General features: G+C 36.1%; 1 protein-coding gene across 1 annotated transcript in view; it reads left to right on the top strand.

The window, feature by feature from the left end:
* LOC110213178 (neuron navigator 3) overlaps nt 1–24,815 on the top strand; it is a 449,693-nt gene that overhangs the window by 401,734 nt on the left and 23,144 nt on the right. Inside the window, 7 exon segments of the mRNA XM_020993448.2 lie at nt 2,851–2,962; nt 6,481–6,602; nt 7,685–7,705; nt 8,387–8,559; nt 14,492–14,645; nt 16,034–16,208; nt 23,960–24,057. Of these exon segments, the coding sequence (XP_020849107.1) occupies nt 2,851–2,962; nt 6,481–6,602; nt 7,685–7,705; nt 8,387–8,559; nt 14,492–14,645; nt 16,034–16,208; nt 23,960–24,057 (855 nt within the window).

A 24,815-nucleotide genomic window follows, 5' to 3' on the forward strand; every position in this document is an offset into this window, starting at 1 on the left:
TTAAAGCATTTTGTGTGTGTGTGTGTGTGTGTGTGTGTGTGTGTGTGTGTGTATGTGTGTGCACACACTTACGTGTATGTGATAAGTTGTAACACTTCCCTCTTGGTTTTCCTCCTACCTGACTGCTCCATTTCCAATACCCTTGCTGGATTCCTCTAGATAAACAGCCCCAACAATGAGTGTCCCCCAAACCTCTGTCCAGGTCCTTTTGCTCTCTACACTGTCTCATTTGGCTACCTCATCAACTCCTGTGGATCTAATTTTCATAACTCTGCAGATGGCTTCTAGCTTTATTTATCCTATCTTGGTCTCTTTTCTAAACTCTGGTCCTATCTACAGCACCAAGTATCCAATGGGCATTTCCAACTGCTTAGCATAACATAGATGCTCAAAGCATGTTTACTGATTGATTAATTAATTGATAAACAAAAACAAGTGGAATTACAGATGAGCATCTATAGTTCACCTTTTAAAAAATTTTTCAAGTAACATATTTGCTTTATTGATCTGTCCCTCTCACTAACACATCCCCAGTAAGGAAAGTAAAAAAAAAAATCAATCATATCTACAACTGTCCAACAAAACTAATTCCCACATTAGTCAAACAAATAAAAATGTTTGTTTCTGTCTGGATTTTAAGTTCATCACCCCTCTGTAAGGAGGTGAGTGGTCTATTTGATCTTCATTTTTTTTTAACTTGTGGTTTATCATTGCATTGATGAGTTCTAAAGGCTTTCAAAGTTTTTTTCCCCCTATAATGTTATTATTATATAATTTGCTTTCCTAGTTCTTCTTCCTTTGCTCTCTATCAGTTCATAAAATTCTTCCTACTTTCCTCTGAAATTCTGTATTTAGCATTTCTTATAGTACAATAATTCTATTCGTATATGTTTTTTTGGGTCCATTTTCTAAGAGTAACACAGCCCCTCATATACCAGCTTTTGGCTATTGTGAAAAGAACTACTGTAAGTATTTTTGTACATGTAGATCCTTTCCCCCTTTCTTTGATTTCTTTGAGCAATAGGCTTAGTAATGATATAGCTGGGTCAGAGGTTGTGCAGGCACAGTTTGGTAATTTTCTGGGCATAGCTCCAAATTATTTTCCAGAATGGCTGGAACAATCTGCATCGCCACCAACAGTGCGTTAGTATACCTCTTTTCTCGTAGCCTTTCCATTTTGGCATTTTCCTCTTTACTCATCTTTGCCAGTCTGATAGATAGGAGGTAAGACCTTGAAGTTAACTTTAATTTACATGTTTTTCTAATTATTTGTGACTTAGAACATTTAAAAATAATTTTAGAGCTTGGATTTTTTCCTTTGAGAACTGCCTGTTCACATTTTTTTTTTTATATTTTAATTGTTGAAGTATGGTTATTTCACACATTTCGAACTTGGAAATCAAAATGCTGGTATTTCACTTATCAAGAAGATATTTTTGGGTTTCTGCACCATTGGCAAGCTGTAAAAGGGAGAGGTTCTAGGTTTCCATATTTCATTGAAAGTCTCTGAACAATTGCCAGTCTTTTTGCTTTGGGGTAGCTAGGTGGCGCAGTGGATACAGCACTGGACTTGGAGTGAGGAAGACACATTTTCATAAGTTCAAATCCAGCCTCAGATACTAGTGTGACCCTGGGAAAGTTACTTAACCCTGTTTGCCTCAGTTTCCTCATCTGTAAAATGAGCTAGAGAAGAAAATGGCAAACCATCCTTCGGTATCTTTGTCAAGAAAACTCAAAATGGGATCACATAGATTCATACATGACTGAAAATTACTGAATAAAAACTTCTTGCTTTTACATCAGGAATGAGCAGACATAAAATGCAGGTAAATATGAGAGGCCAGGTATATAGTCTCAACTTAAGTTTCATCAACTGCTAGAAATTCTGACTCACAAGAATCTAGATATGCCCAACTTTTAAAAGTTTGCACCAATGAAAAAGGCTATGTCATCTCATAGAAGGTGTCAGGACCTCTGCTAACAACATTAGATCAAACTAGTTGCAATACTATAATACTCTTTATTTTCCTGAGTTGTAATAAATAGTTCTAACATCTTGATGAAAATTCACTGCCTCTGAAATGACTGATTTATTAAAATACTGGATGTATACAATTTTCTCCAATGGAGTGTATCATCGTATTCATGCTCAAAATAGACCTAATGGGGCAAATGTGCTGCATTTTCCAAAGTTTCTGGCATTGTATTGTTTCTAGAATACTTCGTATTTCATTGAGTGATTTACTTTAATTTAGAAGAAATAATATGCTTGTTGTCATTAATGTATTCTTCATTTGTAGATTAGCTATTCTGACTGGGAACTGGGATAATTAATGTCTATTTCTCCTCTAAATAGATAAATGACTATGGCCAGTAAAAGTTGAAAATAAAATAGATTAAAAAAAAGACTAGCTTATTTGTTCCACCATTTTTAGACATCCCAAATTACCAAAGTGAATTGGTCATTAGTAAAAATTGCCCAAAACAACAAATTATAGTAGTCCCTGAACACAATTCTTAATCTTTCCATTTCATGTCCTTCATCTAGAAAACAAATTCATGAAGTGTCCTTATCTTATTTTATATTTGAGTTATTGTATAGTTACATCATATAAGAGCTATATGGCATAATATTCTTGGACATTAGCAAAAAATAAATCAATTTGATAGAGCTTTATGAAAACACACACACACACACACACACATACACACACACATTGTTAAGGGCAGATACTAATTTTGTCTTCATATCTTGATGGCACTTAGAGTGCCTGGCACATAGGTGATTAACATCTAATTCTTATTGAATCTCTCAAATGTCTAATTAATTGTCCTTTCTTTGGTCCATAGGAGTCTGAACTTATCGAACTAAGGGAAACCATAGAAATGTTGAAAGCTCAGAATTCTGCTGCACAGGCCGCCATTCAGGGAGCGCTAAATGGCCCCGATAATCCCCAAAAAGGTATGTTTCCTACAAATGGTATTCCTGAATTTTAAAAATTGGATATTCATTTTAACTGTAGTTCAATGCAAAGCCAGTCTTATGCTATAATATTCAGAGGTTACTTTCAAAGAAAACATATCAAACAATGAAATCAGCTTTTTTTTTAAAAAGATGGCATTTGTGGGTTTTGTGACAGATTTTGCTACCTTATGATTCCCAAAGAATCATTGTGATATCATTATTTTTATCTTAAGTTCATGCCGATATCATCACTCTAGTGGTTTTTAACATCAGCTAAGATTTCTATCTTCATAAAATGTACAATTACCATTTAGGGATGAAGGTGGCATTTCTCCCACTTACACTGAAAATTTACTGTTTTTTGTTATAATGTGCAACACTTTAAACTAGCCTAATATGGCAAATCAGCATCTATATAGACATGCTTAAGATGAAAAAGCAGACATCTTTCTCACTAAATAATTTACTTTACATCTTCATTAAATAGCTGGCTCAACAGGTACCTTTAAAACAGGATTCAATTATACAAATTCCTTCTTACATTCATCCTGTCTAGGATGTATCCACTATACAAAGTGAGGCGTACCTTTAAACTATAGAATAAACTAGTCCTATGGTGTAGATGTCCAATATTTAGTAACTGTTTTTCAAAGAAAATTTATATGCTTTATGGGAAATTGTTGTATCATTAACACTTTTCTTTGTGCTATAATAAAGAAGCTTGTGTTCTAAATCTTGAAGTTTTAAATAGGGTCCAGAAGGGATTTAGGAAATCTTAATCCTCTCTCTAACACAATACAAGTCATTGAAATAAAACTCAGAGAAGGATTTCTTGATTCTTGGACAACAAGTAATTCGATATATCAATCAGACCCAGATAATATAAACTATTCATTGTCATTAAAAGTGGGAAGCATACCTAGAATGGGGGGAAGGGAGTGGGAGAGAAGGAAGAAGTTCATTTAGTTCCAGTAGCTGAAGGGTGGATTGCCAGGATTTAGACCAAATCATAGTTCAATCTCTGTTCAGTGGCACCTTTTATTTCTTTGGGTATTTTGGTCATGTCTCAGCATTATAAGGATTAACAGGCCACTTAATGAATAATAAAAAAAATATGTATACCATACTGATTTTAAATGTCTGTTGTATTGATCAACAACTCAACAGATTGAGTGAATTGTTTGCTTTCCAACAGGTTATTTCAGTTGTCATGTAGACACAGCCTCATAAATTTATATTGAAATTGGCTTTAAGTGACCATGTTTGACTTGCAGACTACATATCTTTCCATTTTAAATGTCAAGGATTAAATGTCTGATGAATTTCTAACATGGGACTTACAGATGATCTTTTTCACTTTATGGAGCATATGTGGTATCTTTTCAATGTGTCCTGTTATAACATTAATAAATAAAAATAAAAACAATACTTATCTTTAACACTCTAGACAACTCCATAGGACTATAAGTTTCAGCATAAGTACCAAGTTTCTTCATCTGAGACTTTCCTCTACACAAAAAATAAAATCAAAGATCAGGTACCAAGGTCTGGACATAGCCAGCCTTTAATCAACACTTGATGACTGACTGACTGTAGCTATTATCATTAGCCATCAAACAGCTAGGATAACAATTTGTTCTGAGACTGTTTCTAGGTGATGTCTATTGAATATAAGATGAGAATAAGAAATAACACTAATAGTATTAAAAACAAAGATGTTGATGATACTGATAATGATAATCAGGATGGTGATGATGTATGTTAGATTGAGTAGATAGAGAGCTGGACTTAAAACACAAAAACAATTGGGTTCAAATCAGACCTCTGATACATTCTAGTTGCATGATACTAGCCTTGTCATTTAAATCCTCAGTTCTCTAGCCAGCTTCTGAGACTACATAAACCTTAAAGAGGCATTGCTGATCTGCACTGATGAATGACAGTTCTTTCTTGGGATTTCCATTTGCCAGTAAGATCCTAGGTCCAGACAGAATAATAGCATGATTAAGAACTGTGATCCCTTGCTTCATTTGTCAAGTGAGGATTAGAAAAATAATACTGGCTGTCTCACATAATCATCATCAGAAATGGGTGGGGTATGATTTAAAGGAGCACTGGATTTAGTGTCAAAAGTCTTTAGTTCAAATTCTAATTCCACTACTTGCAACCTTCATGATATTGGGATTATCATTTACTTTCTCTGTACCTCAGTTCTCATCCATAGAAGGAATGGGCTAGACTAGGTATTTGGTTCCCCTTTAGTTCTAATTTCTATGCTCTTAGGATCAAAGGAGAAAAGGTATTGAACATGCTTTGTACCTTGACACATTACATACATACGAACTATTATAATGAACACTCTAAAACTGCCCCCCCCAAATAACACTCACATTGATGGGTTGGATTCTCAAAGGGAAAACTTCTGCTACTCCGTGTTTCTAGGTGTAATCCTGAGCATCCAAGTTTCTAGTTTTGTTGCTCAGAAACCCCCATGGGCATTCTTACAAGAAGCAGCTCAAAAGATGTACAAATCTCTAAATGGAAGGATGGTAGAGCCCCCATGTAGTTGCATTTTGGAGATAATTCAATCAACACCTTTTCACAAATAACATTTATTTAGCACATGCCTAATGTAGAATGGTAAAAGGTTCTATCTATTTTTATTTATGCCTTTTATTTGACCCTCTGGTATACATGGACATTGGGGTCATCCAAATACTTATATAAGGCTGTAATTGAATGAGCGGAAGCCAAGTAGAGAGCTGGCATGAAAGCCATGCAGGTGAGGTCAAGGCCTGCCTTTGAAACAAAGTCCCTCCATGGCACTGGGGAGGTTGCACAAACTCTCAATGCTGTCTGGGCAACTAACTAGGCATTTACAATGCAGAGAAAATGCTGTCTGGCTTTGGTAGAGAGAATGTCCTCATTTGGGACATCATCATAGCAATAGGACCACAAATCCTGTACCTATGCTTGGAACTAATTGAGAAATAATGTCATGTAGTAGACAGAGAGTTGGCTTTGGAGCTGGGAAGAACTGTATTCATGTTTCACCTCTAATATGTACTGGCTGTGTGACTGTGGGCAGGTCACTTAACCTCTGAGTGCTTTAGGCAACTCTCTGAGACTCCACATTGCAGAAAAGGGGTAACCTGCTTCGGTAGAGGGACTTTTCTCATCTGGTGAATTCCATTTACCCTTCAAATCCCAGGTATAGTCTCTAGTCTCTGTACTTGATTAAAATATAAAATATTTATTTATAATATTTATATATTATATTTATAAAATAAAAATAAACTGAACTAAAAGAAAATATATAAAGCAAGGTTAGCTTGTATATAAAAGCAAGAAGAAATTTTACTGTTAGTGGCTAAAAGGCAACGAATATTCACCGATGCCTCCCTCACCCTTCTTTCTCCTTCCTTTCTCCCTTGCTTCTCTGCTTTCTCCCTTCTACCGCTCTCTGTTTGTTACTCCACATTTCCCTGTTTCTCCCTCTCCCTTTCATCTTCCAGATCTCCGTATTAGAAGGCAACATTCCTCAGAAAGCGTCTCCAGTATCAACAGTGCTACGAGCCATTCCAGCATTGGTAGTGGTAATGATGCCGACTCTAAGAAAAAGAAAAAGAAAAACTGGGTAAGTTCCTGTGATCAATCTGCCTCGTAGTCTGTGTATTGGACCATGTTTCCAACATTAGTAGAACCTGATGATGTGTAGGAATTCAACTGCAAACCTAAGAGTCAAACTGCTTTTGTTAATAATTCAATGGCCATGTACCAGAATGGTCTAGTTCAGTGGTGGGGAACCTGCAGCCTTGAGGCCACATGTGACCCTCTAGGTCCTCGGGTGTGGCCTTTTGACTGAGTCCAAATTTCACAGAACAAATCCTTTTATTAAGCGGATTTGTTCTGTGACGTTTGGATTCAGTCAAAGGACCACACATGTGGTCTCGAGGCCACGGGTTTCCCACCCCTGAGCTAGTGAAATAAAATGAGGCCTCTTCAACTACACTAATAACCAATCAACAAATATTTGAGTGCCTGATATGAGCCAGGGACTATAGTGTTTACATAAGAAGAGGAGGGGAGGAGAAGAGAGGGGAGAAAAAGAAAGGAACTATCCCCTCTCTCAAGGAACTTATATTCTGTGGAGCTGGGGTCAGGGAATTCCAAAGTGTAGAATGACCAACCTCTCCTACCCCATGCAAAGCTGATCTGTCACCTTATCTTCTGAGAAAGTCTGACCATATTCTCCAGGCAAAAGTGATAGGAGTAGCCACCTAGCTTCATATGGAAGGAAGGAAGAAAGAAGAGGAGAAAAGGAAAATAGATAGATAGATAGATAGATAGATAGATAGATAGATAGATAGATAGATAAAGAAAAGAGCATGGCTACCTGGGAGCTGAATAGTAATACATTCAATGTAATTCTACTTAGCAGGAATGGTTCCACTGCATAATACTTAGAAGTAACAAACTGAGAGGTTCTCTTAAAAAAGAAACCAACCACTGGTGAACAGAGCGGTTACATAAGTGAAGCTCTTTTGATGAAACCAGACACATATATATCACAGGATCTTATTGGAGTGTTTTCTATTAAATAATGAAAGACATATCTTTTTTGTTTTAAAAAAATGTTTATGCAGGTAATATTTTTAAATACTGATCAGCCTTCATTCCCTTGATTTGTAATTCCACACTCTTTCATGTTTCTGCAAGGTGAACTCTAGAGGAAGTGAGGTGAATATAAACCATGGACAATTTGGCATGCATCTATAAAAACCCCCTATCTTGGCATGATTGCTATTCATTTTGGCAGTAGGCTTTTATACCCTTTTAAAAACAGATTATCTTGTATGTCTTTTCTTTGTGTCTTTTCATTTTAATCTCGGTCTGTAAAGAAAGGTAATGTAGCCACTTCTGAATTAAACCGTAGGGGATATCAATTCTCTTTTTGAATAGTTTGGGAATTTAAAATTTGAATAGAAAATGGCACTTAATAGAGAGCAAAGTGAATTTGATTTTATTTTGCCTTTTAAGTCGACAATATCAGCAATGGCTGACGTTATTGTAGGGATGAGGTAATTATTTAAAACCAAATGCCTTGAAGGGAGAACCCACGGGCATGGGCATTGGTCAAAGGTACTTGGTTTTAAATGGGTGCTCTGACAGACATGCTGCTCATTCTGCCCTTGTCTGAAAATCCTCAATGTCTGCGCTGTGCTAGATTAATATTTTTTTTAAGGCAAAACACAGTATCGTTTTATTAGAGATACTGTGTTGCATATGTTAATTCTCTGCTTCTAAATACTGACCCCAGGCAGTGGCTAGGATGGCATCTGCAAACTAACTTCTCAAAACAAAAGAAGCTTTCTCATTATGCACAGGAAAGGAGAAGGCTAATTTTTCTCTTTCTTTCAGCTGAGGAGTTCATTCAAACAAGCCTTTGGGAAGAAAAAGTCCACCAAGCCCCCTTCCTCACATTCTGACATCGAAGAACTGACTGATTCGTCCCTTCCATCATCACCGAAGCTGCCCCATAGCTCTGGTGACTGTGGGTCAGTATCCATGAAGCCTTCACAATCAGCATCTGCGTAAGTCACGTTCTAGACAGGCTGCTGATTGATTTGAAAAAAAAAAAAGCAATCAGCAAAATGAGGTACTGGACCTCAGGCTGAGCCCTCTTGTATTTCTGTTTTTTTTCTCTCTTAATTCCACATTTTAAATATTTGAACATTTTTTTCAAACATGAAGCAGTTTAATTTTAGCATTATAGCATCCCCTTTTTGAACATATTTTTATTTTCACATTCTCTTCTCATATATGACCACACCTACTCTCCTTTCTTTCATACAATGGAAATTGACTGTTTTCCAGCATCACTCTCCATTTCTCCTCTCTAAACCATTATCTTTGCTTCTTTCTATTTGCATTTGTCTCTGTCTGTCTAATTGTGCATGGATGCAGGTCATCTCTTGTGTGGGCACCAAAGAAACGACAAAATGGCCATGTGATCTACAAGCACAGATCTCGGTAAAAGGCGTGTGGTGCATGACACTCTGTACATAGGCAACAGCAAGCCTGGAAAATGTTCTGTGTTTTTTTTTTCTTCCCAGGAATCATTTGCATGCTTTGTAGAAACAAAAAGAAATTATTCCGAGTCTTTTAGTATCATTTAGGAAGGCAAACTACAAGTGAAAATTACAATAAGCCTCAAGTCAGAAGACCTGTCTTTGAATCCTGGCTCTATCACTTATTAGTTAAATGACTCCCCCTTCCCCCTAAAAAAAAAAATCTAAAAGCTCTGACCCTGTTTTCTCATTTTTAAAATGTGGAAAATAATATCAGAGTTGGAAGACACCTCAAAGCACAACTAATAAAATCCAACATTTTCCACACTAGAATATGAATTTCTTAAGAGAATGGATGGCCTCATCGTTTTTTTTTAAGCTCCACTGTCTAGTACAATGACTAGTATGCAGTTGGAACTTATTAACTGCTTTTTGATTTATTGATTGAACTAGTCTATCTACCTGGAAAATGAATGTCCTCTAAGACATTGCTGACAAATGGCCATCCACACCCTGCTTAAAGATTTTCGATGTTTGGGAACTCATTACCTTCCCAAGGCAACTCATTCCATTTTCAGCTTGTGCTGATAGAACAGTTTTCTGCTATTGAGTGAAAATTTGACTCTCTCTAACTGACATTCATTAGTTCAAATTCTGGTCTCAGAGAAAAAGCAAAAACAAACTCTCTATCCACATGACATTTCTACAAGCATTTGATAACAGTGATTGCTTCTCCACTAAGCTCATCTCTTTTCCAAGTTAAAAGTCCCCAGTTCTTTCAAGTGATCCTCATAAGGTATGTTTTCAAGTGCCTTACCATCCTGTTTGTCTTCTTCTGGATGTATACCAACTTCTCAGTGTCCCAGTTAGTATTAATTATTCTTGCTGTACTTACTTCACAGGATTTCTAAGGGGAAAGTATTTATCAACTGTGAATTGCTATGGAAATGGGAGTTTTGATTATTATAAATTAATCATATAAATGAATTGGAGAAAACGTAACATGAGAGTTAAGAAGATCTGGAATCAAAGCTTAACTCAGCTATACATTACTTGTATGACCTTGGAAAATTCACCTAACCTCTCTGTGCCTCAGTTTCCTCCTATGTAAAATGAGGGAGTTACAAGTTCCCTTGTAGTTCTAAAAGGCATGATGTTATTTTGGTCATATACATATTGTCCCTGACACATACTGCCCATGTGATCTTGACCAAATTGCTTAATTTTTCATTGCTACCGTCAGCTCTCTAAGATTAAAAGTTGCTGGACAGGTATTAACCTGCATTTGAAAAGCAAGTTCCTTACCAGGAACTCTTAAAACAATGAAATTGCCAATGTAGTCCTCTGCTAATCCCTTAAAAAAAATTTAGTGATGAGAAGCTGATATGTATTGATAGAGACACTCTCCACAATGGTAGTTGCTTATGCAGATGAAATTCCAGGCCCATTTTTCCCTTTCCCTAATAAATAAAACTGTAAAACTGACCTATACTTTCCGAGTTCTGTAATGTAATTAAATAATTTCGCTGAATTGTCATTCTTCTCTAAGTCCTACCTGATACATCCTCAAAGTGCTGATATAACTCATAGATCTGGAAGGCAATGCCAATGGAAAATAGACTGTTAGCTCCTATAAAGCAAAGATGGAAAAGCTTTAAAAATGAGCCTGGTGATGGACAGCTTTCAGATAAAGACTAAACTATTAATGTTTTGAAGCTTGGCCACTGTGTGCTAAATGTCATGGGCACAATATTGTTAGACCTTTAAAATACCTAAGGCAATTCTTTATGAAGTCTTTAAGAGGGTCACTGTTTGTGTAGGAGGGAGCAGGGCTCATACCAAAGAAATCACTGGTCATTAAACTGTCTAAGTAACTATTATCATCATCTCTTTAGGCCTTTGCAGGTGAAGGCTGAGTGACTACTTGTCTTCCATGTAGGGCGGATTATTTTCAAGCACCAGTGTGAACTAACTGGACTCCAAGATCTCTTCTAACTTTGAGGACATTTTTAAAATTAGGACCATGTGTGCAGATAATTCCTTTTTCCCTCTTTTTTTTAAAACTTTAATTTAGTAGGGGAAAAAGAAACTTTGCATTCATATTCATTAAACCTTTCCTGATGCTGAAATGCAAAACAAAATGTGGAATGGTAGGTTGCCAGTCACAAAGTGAGAATAAGAATGCATTATTTTCTCTCCACAAGTGACAAAAATGATCAGTAGTCAATCACTTTCACAACAAACAGTGATGGAGTTACTACTGTGTGCTCAGGACTGAACTAGATGCTATAAGGTATTAAAAAAAATAAAGGTACATAAGAGACAGTGGCAATATAGAATGAGTTTACAGTACCACTGGGGAGATACATAAGACAACATGTGATTAAGTACTAGGACAAGTGATATGGACAGGAAGAACTATAGGATTTAGTGTTTTCATTTACTTTTCCAACGGCGGTAATGAATTTGCCATGATCTAGTCACAGTCTCTTGCCCTGTGTAACCAAAAATAACAATTTGTTGCAACAACTGGTTGGGAATAGGGAGAGGATGTGAAGCTAAATTTCCTGGGTGTGTTGGAACTTCTGATTTTAGCCCTATTAGCATCCTGTAATTATTTGGTCCAACTAGGAAGACAAAGCATGTATTGCTCTGAAAACTGCTCAGGTCTAACCTCTCTACGGTTTTTTGATGCTATTAACCACTCAGTCCTTTTAGATAATTCCTGTTTTCTTGCCTCTGTACCTTAACACTCTGTTTATTTACCTCCTGTCTCTTAAACTACATCATAGGATCATACGATCATAGATCCTTTAAACTAAAAAGATTTTAAATGAAAAAGGGTGGGGCAAGAAAGGACTGCCTACATGTAATCGCCCAAGTTAGAAACCATGGAGAGCAGCTATAGAGAATACCAGTTGATATAACCAGAAGTACACAAAAACAAAAATACAAGAAAGGAGCCAGTAGTAAAACCAATGGCCTCAAATGTCTATATCCAAATGCCCTAAATTTAGGCAACAAACAAGAGACAGCAAAGGTCCCAACAAAACAATTTTAACCTCATGGATAAAACTGTCATCTGGGAGATGAAAAATAGGACAAAATCATGGATCTAGATGGGTATACCTTATCCAAAATTAGCAGGACAGATAAACGGGATGTGTTTTAAGAAGGTATACCCACGTGAGAAAATCCAGGAATCGGAAGTGAGAGGCATGTGGGAGAAGACCAATGGAGTCAATTTTTTTTTTAAGTTGGTGGTACTCCATACCACTTGGGTAGAAGTAGATGAAGAGTATTTGAAATAGACCACAAACCTGTCACAAGGACAATGTTAGAGTGAGATGGGGAGGGGGCTTCAATAATCCAGATAACTGCTAGGGAGGGGCCTCTGACAAAAGTAAAGTGGCTAATAACCTCTTAACTTTTTTTTTTAGTGATGATTTAATTATTCAAAAGGTAGAGTAACCAACAAAGGGCAATTATATTCTGGAAGTAATTCTCCTTAATACAGAGGGGTGATTACTCTGATGGAAAAGATGAGAAGCCTGGGTGGGAGGAAGTGACCACTCCTCTGGTAGAAATGAAGAAGAAATCTGGGCATTGTTTTGTGATGCTTCCTAGATTTGGAGAAAGCAGATTTCAAAAGGTTTAGAGGAAATACAGCTAGGATCTCATGAACTAAAAGAGATAATTGGCCTCAAAAGGGTGGGAGAGGCTGAAGAATACAATGCTGAAGGCACAAAAGGAAAGAATTCAAATAGGCAAAATAGGATTTATCTGAAGAGATGAACATAGGGAACTTGCCAACCTACTTAGATTTTAAAAAGAAATTTAGAGAAGGTGAAAGCAAGGACAGGTATGAGAAGTAAATAAAAGAGTATGGTTTGTTCCTACTGGGGAAAAAAAGTGTCAGAAATATTAAAGCTCAGAATGAACTAATCCTGGTTAGGGAACCTAAGGACAACAACAATAACATTAAACCACATTGCTATATTTAGAGAAAAGGGATGATCAAAGAATGGATAGAAAGTCTGCTTGGCAACAGAGGCAGAGCTAATCAATTCTTCTCATACTTCTGCTTTCTTTGACAATGAGAATGACCTTTGAAATGACAATGGCATAACAGAAATCAATAACAAGGAATTTTATACTCAAGATAAGCAAGAAAGCTACCTGCCGTTAATGAATTTAGTCTTCTAGCCCAAAGGAATGATAGCCTTGGGGACTCTGGCAGAACTGGCAAAAGGGATTGCTGCACTTGTCTCAGGGATGTTTGGACGGTTATGGGAAATGGGATGGGCACCGAAGGATTGGAGAGCAAATATTCGCATATTCAAGAGAGGGAAGACAAGACAGTCTACAACTCTAGGCCAGCAAGCATGACTTGGATTCCTGGAAAATTTCTAGAATTAATCATTATTGAGATGGTTGGTGAATACCCAGGATGAGAAACAGTGATTATAAAGAGTGGGATATTGTGAGCTTTCCCTTATTTCTTTTTCTGAAATCTTGCTAAAGTAATAGATGGAGGAAATCCTGTACCTTAAGTTTACCTAGATTCTTGGCAAAGTTTTTGATAAACTTTCTCCTTCTATCCACGTGGAGAAAATGGAAAGATATAGATTAGATCAGTGGTGTTAAATTCAAATAGAAACATTTCCCTGTAGATCCACCAACCCACTTGCCAGGCCAGTTGTTGCTTGCAAGTTTGATACCTCTGAATTAGATGATATCACACTTATAAGGATTCCCAACTGGTCAGATGGTCAGATTTAAAGAGTTTTTATTAATAGTTTAAAGTCAACATGGCAGGAGGTTTCCAGTGAAGCATCCCTGGGATCTGTGGCTGGCCCTATACTGTTAAATATTTTTATCAGTGATTTGGATAAAGATAATAATGGGAAGTTCATCATATTTGCAAATTACATGAAGCTGCATAGCTAACACAATGGATGACAGAGTCATAATCTCAAAGAATAATGACTTCATCCATTTGGATGAATCTTATAAGACGACATTCAATAGGGATAATGTAGTCTTACACTTGGATACAAAAAAAATTTACAAATACAATATTCAGGGAGGCATGGTTAGATATAAGCTGTTCCCTTAAAACATCAACCCTATGGAAATTATTTTTATGGGTTAATGACATAGTGAGGTCACTTTGTGTTTAGTCATAAATGAATATTTTAACTTCAGATAAAAAAATGGATAGATAAAAAGTTGGCCAATATTTATTGGAAATCTTTTCTTTCTTTTGAACTATTTAAAGTTGCTTTCATGCAATTCTCTCTGTCTCTGTATCTACCTTTGTTTCTGTCTCTGCCTGTGTCATCTACATATCAGCAAACATTTTTTATTGGAAACCAGCTTATATGAGGGCACATTTCTTTTCCTTAATCTTCTTCCTTTTCTTTTACTTACCTTTTTGTGCTTTACTCTTTAGGATCTGTGAATGCACGGAAGCAGAAGCCGAGATTATCCTGCAGCTAAAGAGTGAGCTCAGAGAAAAGGAGCTAAAATTAACAGATATTCGTCTAGAAGCTCTCAGTTCTGCTCACCATCTTGACCAGATTCGGGAAGCAATGAATCGAATGCAGGTCAGTGCTTTGGTTAAGTTGAGGAACAAAGCAAGTGCTTAAGATGTCGGTATTTTTATCCTCTAGATTTAAATTACTTAAGGCAACTTTCACGCCTTGTGAAAATGAATATGCTACATGTTAAATACACTGTAAAAATGTTCTCTGAATTCTGCCACTGTCTCATTTTTTTCCCCATCGCCCCCAAAATAGAATTTGAGTAAGTTCAGGGATGAGAACAGGAATGGAGTGGTTATATCAGACCTGTGGTTGTGAGATATGCTTTTAACCAAGACAATTGAATTCATTTCAATTGGAGATTAAATTCAAGTTCAGTCCTGTGTCTTTGGAGAAACATTTATTATTCTGCAGTACTGAGATTCCCTATTTTTTCCCCTTCCTATCATCATGTGTCTATTTCTTTATGTACTTTTGAAATATAGCTTTCCAGGGACTTTATGCATTTTTTTAAAATAATAACCAATCTTTAAAAAAAAATGAATAAGACCTCCAACATTGTTTCTGACAGTAGAGGGAAAATGGCTCCTTCAGAAGTAAGCTTTTGAATTTTCCTGTATGTGATGAAGAGAGGAAAAGTTAAATTCTGAAAGAATCAAGGTGTTCTTGGATGAAAATTTAATTTTACAATTGTAAACTCATCACTCAGCATGTTGGAGGATTTAAATGAAGGGGCAAATCCTCCTAGCTGTGCAAATTTATCTCCTAAGTTTATAGTTGTCAGATGGTTTTGTTGACTGTTTTATGAACTGGTGACCTGGGTCTGAATGAACAAAGCTCTTTCAGATTTTAATATGGGCTTTGAAATTTATAGGGAGCCTACCTTATTTTTATATAATATTACTGAGGTTTTGTTTATTGCTTTGGTGGAATTATCTATTCAATTGGCTGAAAAGGGCATTGTTGGAGTTATTTTGTCTGTGATCATTACCTAAGGACTATTTTTGTAGCCATTTTTTTAAATTATTCTAAATAAATATGCAACTGAGAAAAGTGAGCTTCTAAAACGAAAAACCCTAACAGATCTTTAGTAAGACCCTCCCCATCCCCAACCAAATGTGGGCACACTTTCTCAATCTTGTTCTCTCTCTCTTACACACACACACACACACACACACACACACACACACACACTTATATATACTTAGTGTTCAGCAGAGAGAGAGAAAAATGTGATTCTTCTGCTTTTGATTTTCTGTCTTGTTTTCTCCTTTCTAGACTAAGGAAAGAAATTCTGTGTTTAGGGCCCATATTTGTTCATTTCTTATGTTGTTTCCAAACTGTGAGTACATGCCACTCTGCTTAGCATTTAAGAGGAGATAACTCTTTTCTCTAATTCAGTTCTATTTATTTTTGGTGATTTCCCCATCCCCACACCATCTTTGCAATAGAATGAAATTGAAATCTTGAAAGCTGAAAATGATCGTTTGAAGGCAGAGACTGGGAATACAGGGAAGCCTGCTCGCCCTTCATCTGAGTCTTCCAACAGCACCTCCTCCTCATCTTCTCGCCAGTCTTTAGGGCTTTCATTGAACAACTTGAACATCACTGACTCTATTACCTCAGGTGATTATGTGTCTGTCTGTCTGTCTACACCTGCCTGTTATTTCACTGAAGGAAGCTAGTAATGCTGAGAACATGTTAACTTAAAAAAAAAACCCTACAAAATGTTTCCTGAATTTTATTAGCATAGCAAGGTGGCAAGAATTAGAAATTTGGAGTCAGGGGACCTGGGAAGAAATCCTGGCTCTGCTAATTATTATCTGGGTAAGTTTGAGCAAGTCACTTCTTATGTCTGAGCCTCAGTATCCATTAGTATAAATTTAACTAAAGGTTTCTTCTCAATTTAAATCTATTATGATAATTGAGATAATCATTTGGGCATTCTTGGCTCCTACCTCATACTTTACTGGTGTATATATAAGTGTAGAGAATGAGAAAGCTCTCTATACAGATAATTTTAGAGAATTTCCTAGAGAACTGAAAGGTAAGTAGTTTGCCCAAGGTTGCATAGCCAGAGTATGGCAGAGCCAGCTCTTCATTGACTGCCCTGACTCTCCATCATGGGAAGTAGAAGGCAGAGTATTTTCAAGAGTTTACTCTTCTAGCCCCCAACTGTTGATCATCAGTGTTATTTCTATTTCATCACCCGACACTTAGCTCTATGATCCCATGAATAATGTCTGATCATGAACAGAAAGAGAATCTTCTCAACATACTCAAATTACTGAATAATCAGTTAAGTAAGTGTACATTATTTGTATAATCCACAATCACTTAATTTACTGAATTCATGATTCAGATATTAAAATAATATTGAGGCTACCCTCTGTGTATGCAATTATATATACGTGTATAATATTTATGCATATTTAAACATTATCTATCTTCATTCAACATTTAGTCCTAAATTAGTAAATTTGATAAAGGAGTTTACATTCTAATGCAGTAATGTGGAAGAGAAATATATATATATATATATATACACATATATATATGTATATATATATATACATATATACACACACACACATATATATGTGTGTGTTTATATGTGTACATACACTATGGATGTTTACATTCTAATGTAGGAAAGAAATATACACACATAAAAATTTATGGATGCCTAAATATTTTATATACACTCATATGTGTATACATGTATATACATATATGTATATATATATATATATACACACACACACACATATGTATATACATGTGTATATCTATCTGCCACATTAGAATGTAAGCTCCTTGAGGGCAAGGTCAATATCACGTGTTTTTCTTTGTGTCTCCAGTTATCACATCGTTCGTGGCACATAGCTAACCATAACAGTGGCTTGTTGATTGAATGATCCATTTCCAATCAGTAAGACACTCATTTGCATCAGAATCTATTATTCTATGTAGATACTAATGATGTAACCAGAGTAGAGATGTTATTTAATTTCGGGTGGAATATCATTTTCCAATGACATATTCAGTGGGAAAACATGACTCCCTTGACTTGATTTTAACTTTCAGCACAGCCTTAGGAGCACTTTTTGTAATTACATGGCATGGCCACAAGGTGACGCTTGGAAACTATTAATATAAATGCCTAAGTAAAATTAAATTCTACTACAGAACCTCGGTATCTTCCTCTATTCCTTTAAATTAGATTAAAAAGCAAAAGCTGAAGCAGGATGAAATGTCATAGGGCAATGATAATTACTAATTTCTTTTTTCTAAAATGGGTGCTTATCTCCTGGGCCTCTGAAAACCCAGAATTTGCATGTCCCTGTCTAAATTTTGACATATTTCCTACTGCATGCTTCCATTTAGCTGCCATTCAACATCTAGTCCTAAATTAGTGAGTCTGATTCACTAATAAAGAAGCAACTGATAGATCTTAAATCCTATGGAAAATACCTTCCTATGCCTTGAGTGTAAGAAGCCAATCTAATACAGAAGAAATAGGTATTACACACACACACACACACATACACACATATATGTGTGTGTGTGTGTATATATATATATATATACATACTTCATATATACACATATACGTATATTAATATTACAATCAGTAAGTAAAGTAGTTAAAAACGATGAGCTTGGGAGAAATGGGATAAGAAACCTAGATTCTAAACAAAGAGCATAGAAAGGCTACATTCAATACAAAACCATGGGATCTTAGAGCTAGAGGGAATCTCAGAGCATGGAGATAAGTCATCTAAACCTTTCCTTTTTACAGAGAAGATAATTGCATAACAAAATAATAATAATAACTTTTCCAGATAACAGAGGGAGTAAATAGCAGGGTTAAGATTTGAACTCAGGTCTTCTGACTTGAAGTCCAGACCTTTTTTTTTCATTATACTGCACAGCCCTCCTATCAGTTAAATTAGTAAAGACAAAAATAATTTAAAATTATGCCAATGTATAATAGAAAAAAAAGATAAGATTATAATCATCTAAATCCTCTTCTGGAGGCCAGAATAAGCAAAGGAATTCAAGCAAGGTTGAATCAAGGGAATTTCCTTTGTTTACTCTTCTTAACTAACAAATGTAGTGGTGGGGGTAGAAGTTATGATAATTATTGGAAGAAGAAAAAAGAAGTCTTCTGCCTGGGTTTGGCATCCTACTACAATTCAGAAATGTGTCCATTACAGGACAATTTCAGGAGTTAGCAATTGAGAACTCAGTATTTCGCTCTTGCTTAACTGATTTAGTTTTCTTACCGTGTTAAATGAGGTGGTTTTGTGTCTTACCTTTTATCAGCACTGTTACTTTTGTTCTACAAATCTCAAAACATATTTCAGCATTAATATTTATCAGTTTAGAAATAAGTACCTGAAGAGATACATAAAGAAGAGATGGAAGAAAGCCTTAGCTAGGAAGGGTCCAGAAGCTGGGAGGAATAAGGAAAAATACTGTGCAGAAAAATCGGCATTTGGGCTGAGTCTTGAAGAAAGTGGTTGATTCTGAAAGCAAAGATTGAGGAGGGAGGATATTTCAGGCATAGGGAACAACCACTGCATTGGCCAAGAGATAGGAGATGAAACATTGTGTGCAAAGACTATGTGGCCATACCAAGAATATATAGAGGGAAGTGACATGTAATAATTGGGAAAGGGTGGGGTTATGAAGAGCTTCAAATGCCAAACAATGGAGTTTGTATTTGATCCTGGAGGATACAGAGATTCACTGGAGCATGTTGAATAGGGAGGTGACATGGTCATCACTATATTTTAGGAAAAACACTTTGGCATCTTAGTGGAAGATGGATTGGAGGGATGAGAGAATTGTAGCTGAAAGACCAATTATGGATCTGTTGCAAAAAAAAAAAATCCAGGTGAGATGTAAAGAGGTCTTAGACTAGGGTGTTGGCTGAGAGAATGGAGAGAAAGGGATTTATATGATAGATGTAGTAGGGACAGATATAAGAAAATTTGCCAAAGGATTGGATTTGTAGTGGGAATGAGAGTAAGGAGCTGAGGATGAGGTTGCAAGTCTGGTTTACTAGGAAGATGCTGGTACTCTCCATTATAATAGGGAAGTTCAGAAGAGGGAAGCATTAGAGGAACAGTAATGAGTTCTGCATAGGACATGGCGAGCTTGAGATGCCTATGGTACACCCTATTGAAAATGTCCAGTAGGTAATGTGGAACTGAAGCTCGGGCCAGAGACTATGGCTGGATAGATCTGGGAATGATCAGCAGAGAGAGATGGCAAGAGAGCAAAGCCAAGAAACATCTCCCAGGCTCCAGGGACTAAAGGCAGGGCAGAATTAATACTAAAGACCAAGAGAACTCAGAAGGATGAAATAGAAGAGTAGGAAAGAAATGGGGGAAAATATCAATGAATGAGAAAGAAAAGAAGTGTTTGATCAAGGAACCCTCATAGCACTGACAAAATGAACAAGAAAGGTCTCTTTGGAATGTTGTAATTCAAATATTCACTGGTATAACATTGCTGATTTCCATGAATAAGACTTAAGAGACATAACTTTCCACATGGGTACTGTTTACTTTTGGGCTAAGTATATATATGTATATGTATATATATATATATATATATATATATATATATATATATATATATATATATATATATTTTCACTTCTGTTGCCATTGGTGGCCATATATGAAATGATCTTTACCACTAAAGCTTGTCATGAAGTAAAAAGTCACCTTGATCTGATTTTCCACATCATTACTCTTGTTTTCAAGGTTAGACTTTTTAATATTCACAAATTCAAGGACACTGAGACTTACATAACAAAAATAAAATTTGTAATTGTTGGTGATGATAACTGGCATTTGTGTCAAGCCTAGTGTGTACTAGATACTGCACTATACAGTTTTTCAATACTTTCTCATTTGATCCTCATAACAACTCTAAGAAGTAGATACTATTATTATCTCCAGCTAGTAAATGTCTGGAGCTAGATTTAAACTCTGGCCTTCCTGATTTCAGGACCAGCCCTCTATCCCCTGTATCACTCACTGCCACTAATAAATTAATGAGAGAAAGAAAGTAAATGAGAAAAAGGTGGGCTTAGGAATTTCTAAGCCATGAAATGTGAAAATCTAGAGAAAGGAATTATATTTCATATACTTGGATTAGAAAAAAGTGCAGTGAGTGCTGGCATCTTACTTGGTGACGCCCCATGTCACACCTGCTGTTTTTCACTCTGGAGTTGTTTCTGTAATCAGTCCATCAGCTTCAATCAGTTGATGGCTAGACTCTCTGACATTGATTGCTTCCATCAGCTAGAAATATTAATTTAAAAACTGCTGTACACACAGGAAAGATAAACATTAAGGAGAAATAACTGCCCTTGCCTTCAAGGCCCTTAGAATCAAATGACATAATAAAAGCAGTCATTCAGTGACATATAGCTATATGGAATAAGGATGAGTTGATCATAGTTTTAGAAGTGAAAGGAACATTGACGACCATTTAGTCCAAAGCCCTCATTTTACAGATAAAGAACCTAAGATCCAAGGAGACAAAGTGATTATTGTGGAGTTACACAGCTAACAAATATCAAAGAGAGGTTTTAAAGAAAGGTCCTGATACTCCAGAGATAATACTCATACCATGGTATCAAACTGGGACCAGAAAATGCAATAATGAGAGCTAATAAAGTTACAATAACATTTATATGACACTTACTATGTGTCAGGTACTGCGCTAAGGGCTATAATGATGATGATGATGATGATGATATTTATATATTGTATAGTATGTGTCTAGGCATCTAGGTGGCTCGGGGGATAGAATACTGGGCCTGGATTCAGGAAGACCTGAGTTCAAATGAGGCCTCAGACTGTTACTAGCTATGTGACCCTGGACAAGTCACTTAACCTCGTGTTGCCTTAATCCACTGGAGAAGAAAATGGGAAAGGACTCCAGTTTCTTTGCCAAGAAAACCCCATTGACAGCATTGGCATGCTATGGTCTATGGTGCCATAAAAAGCCATACATAATTGAATGACTGAACAGCACACTATATGCCAGGGTACTGTGCTAAGCATATTATGATTATTATCTGATCCTGATATCAGCCCTGGGAGGTAGATACAATTATTATGTTATATATTATCCTCATTTTATAAGTGAGGAAACTGAGGCAGAGTTTAAATGACTTGCCCAAAGTCACACAGCTAGTTAGTATCTGATTTGTTAGTTAGTTTTTGGATTTGGACTCAGGTCTTCCTGATGCCAGGACTAGAGCTCTATCCACTGTGCCTATCTAATCATGTTCATTAAGCACAGTGTTGAAAGATGAATGGAATATGCCTTAGAGAGGAAGGGGATGATGTTTCATCTGGAGGAAATGATATCCTCATAGGCAAAATTTAACAATTCATTTGTCAGAAAAACAGGTAAATCTGACTGCTAAAGAATGTCCATGATATATTGGATTTTGGAGAAACCAATTAGGAGATTTAATAGGTTTCCCTAAAGTAGTTTAGGTATGAGAGTTGACTGAAGTCACTGCCTGTTTCTGGAGAGAAAAATGTAATTAAATATTGCTTACCAATACTTGCACAGAATGCATTGGAAGAGAGAGGGAATGATAGTATTATGATAGCCATGGATGAGATGCTTTTTGGCCATTGAAATGTCAAAGCAAGGTGTCTCCATATTCTTAAGGCACCACATTCTTTAGTCTGATTTTTTTCAGTCATATCAGTCTAGTTTTTAATGTATCTTTTTACCTACTTTCTATAACCTTTCCCTCTTCTAAACAGCTCAAGTGACAAAAATGATATGGTTGTCATCAGGAATCTCTCGTTCATTTGGCTGTTTTGGGTCTAGGGTTTTAGAGTCATAGCACTTATATTCTGCTGTTACTCTGTGTGTTTGCTGTGAAGCAGCCCACTATGTTTCTTTCTTCTATAGGGCATGGGTAACTCCATACTGAGTTTGTCTCTATATTGAGTTTTTTTGTAAGTGGAAGAATGATTTTGGATTAATTCACCTTATTAATTCTTAAAATAAATAGATTTAGCACAACTCGTTTCAATTCAAGAGTGTTTATTTGGTGTCTGTAAGGCACTAGGGATATACAAAGACAAAACAAAGAAACAGTCCCTGCCCCCATAGAGTTTTAATTATGCTGAAAAAAAATGAGAGGGAGCACGGTGCAGTGGGTAGACAGCTGACTTTAGGATCAGCTAAATTTTGGTCCAAGTACTGCCTCTTAAACATACTGGGTATGTGACGCTAGGGAAGCTATTTAACTTCTCATTTGGTCTGGGCAAATAACAATTTATTTTGTATATATTTTTACATATGTATCATCTCCCCTGACAGAATGTAAGCTCTTTTAGGATAGGGATTGTTTAATTTTTTTTTTGCTTGTTTTCTTGGTATGCAATATTTGGCACACAGAAGGTACTTAATAAATGTTTGTCTATCAATAACTTACAGAAGAGTAACCAACTGAACTTACAGAGGAATTTTACTCATTGGAAACTCCTTATAATAATGAAATAACTGCTGTCAACCCCTTCCTCCTCCAGTCTTACCAAAGAAATAAAAGGAGCCTTCGATCTTTTAAAAACCCAGTAGTATAAAAATTAGATAGCATCTTACTCTAATTCATAGAACAAGGAGTTGAGAGATTCTTTCTTCTTCCCTTCCTAGCCAAATAAGTTGAACAGTATCTTGATTTCAGAATAGTAAATGTAAGGCACATAAAGTAATTACTATTAATATACTGCTGTATAAGAAAAAAAATATTTGGTGGTTTTATTTTAAATGACAGTGCCTAACAATTACAGAGACAGTCCAAGCAGTAACGCAGCTGGGAATGTGCCCAAATGTTTGAAAATAATTTGCATTGACAGTCTATTGCAGTATCTTTCAAGTCCATAGATTACATGAGAACTTTTACGTGGATGTTTTCTATTGGATAGGAAAGGCAGGCTGCTGTCTAAATGTCCTAGTTTTCATAGTGACTGGTTTTACCCAGATGTGGTTATGCTCATAATGTCTGCTCTGGGGGGAAGAAGGATTGGTTCCTTCAAACAGACAAGCACATAATAAAATTGGAACTTTATACTTTCTAGCTTGAAGGTAAGAGCTAGTTCTTTTAAATCTAGAAGCTGATTAAAAAAGAAAGAAAACGCAGTCGTTTCTCAGCTCCCAAGTAGATTAGAATGTAAAAGACGGTCCAAATACAGTTATTTGAACTTTATAGCACTGGTATTCCTATTGCAATATGTAAAGTAATTGGGGGAAATTAACTACAACTGAAAACAACTGATTCCATTTTGTTATAATGCTGATTTTATTGGTGGCTTGTTTTGTAGATATTTTACTGGAAGATGCTACTGAAGGAACTCTCCATAAAGATGGCCGCAGCGTGAAAATTATAGTATCTATTAGCAAGGGCTATGGTCGATCAAAGGTATTCCACTTATGCTATCTTCTGTGTTTTTATGGGCATAGAAAGATCCCTGAAGCTATGAATATTTTCTCTCTTCATATTTCCAATGGTAACATTCCAGCAAAAACCTTTCCTTAGCCTTTTGCACAATCATGTAGGGTGATTACAGATCACAAAACAAATGAGATAATTGCTCATACAAATGTGTCTCCCATATTCTTCATACAGCATGTTTTCATCCAAGCCCAGATCTTTTGACTTCATACTTCGATACTGAAGTTAAGGACCATATCAGATCGTGCATGTTGTCAAGATGTATTATGGGTAACAAAAGTAGAAAATTGTCTTTGTAAAGTGAAGCATTATTTCAGTGGCTATTAGTGCTTTCCAAAATGAAGAAATGGGGTTTCCAAGCACTGTGCTGCATGCAAAAACAAACAAACCGAAACAAAACAAAAATGAAAACAAAAAACAATGAGTAACCATCTGTCCTGAAATCACTTGTTAGGAACATACCAATGGGTCAACTTGTCTGTCACCTTTCCAAAGCAGAGTCCTGAATGACTAGGCCTGTGAGATTTTTTGAGATAGCGTTTTACCTATAGTTCAACAATCAAACAGCAATGATTCCTTAAGTGCTTACAATTTTTCAGATACTTTGTTAAGCACTGGAGGAATGAATGAATGGTCATATGTTAAGAACTCACTCTATCTTGAGCACTAGAGATAAGAACACAAAAGCAAAAACTGTCCTTTTTCTGTAGATAATTGGAAATGAA

Source organism: Phascolarctos cinereus, unplaced genomic scaffold (genome assembly GCF_003287225.1).
Source record: "Phascolarctos cinereus isolate Bilbo 61053 unplaced genomic scaffold, phaCin_HiC Scaffold_1;HRSCAF=81, whole genome shotgun sequence".
Lineage (NCBI taxonomy): Eukaryota > Metazoa > Chordata > Mammalia > Diprotodontia > Phascolarctidae > Phascolarctos > Phascolarctos cinereus.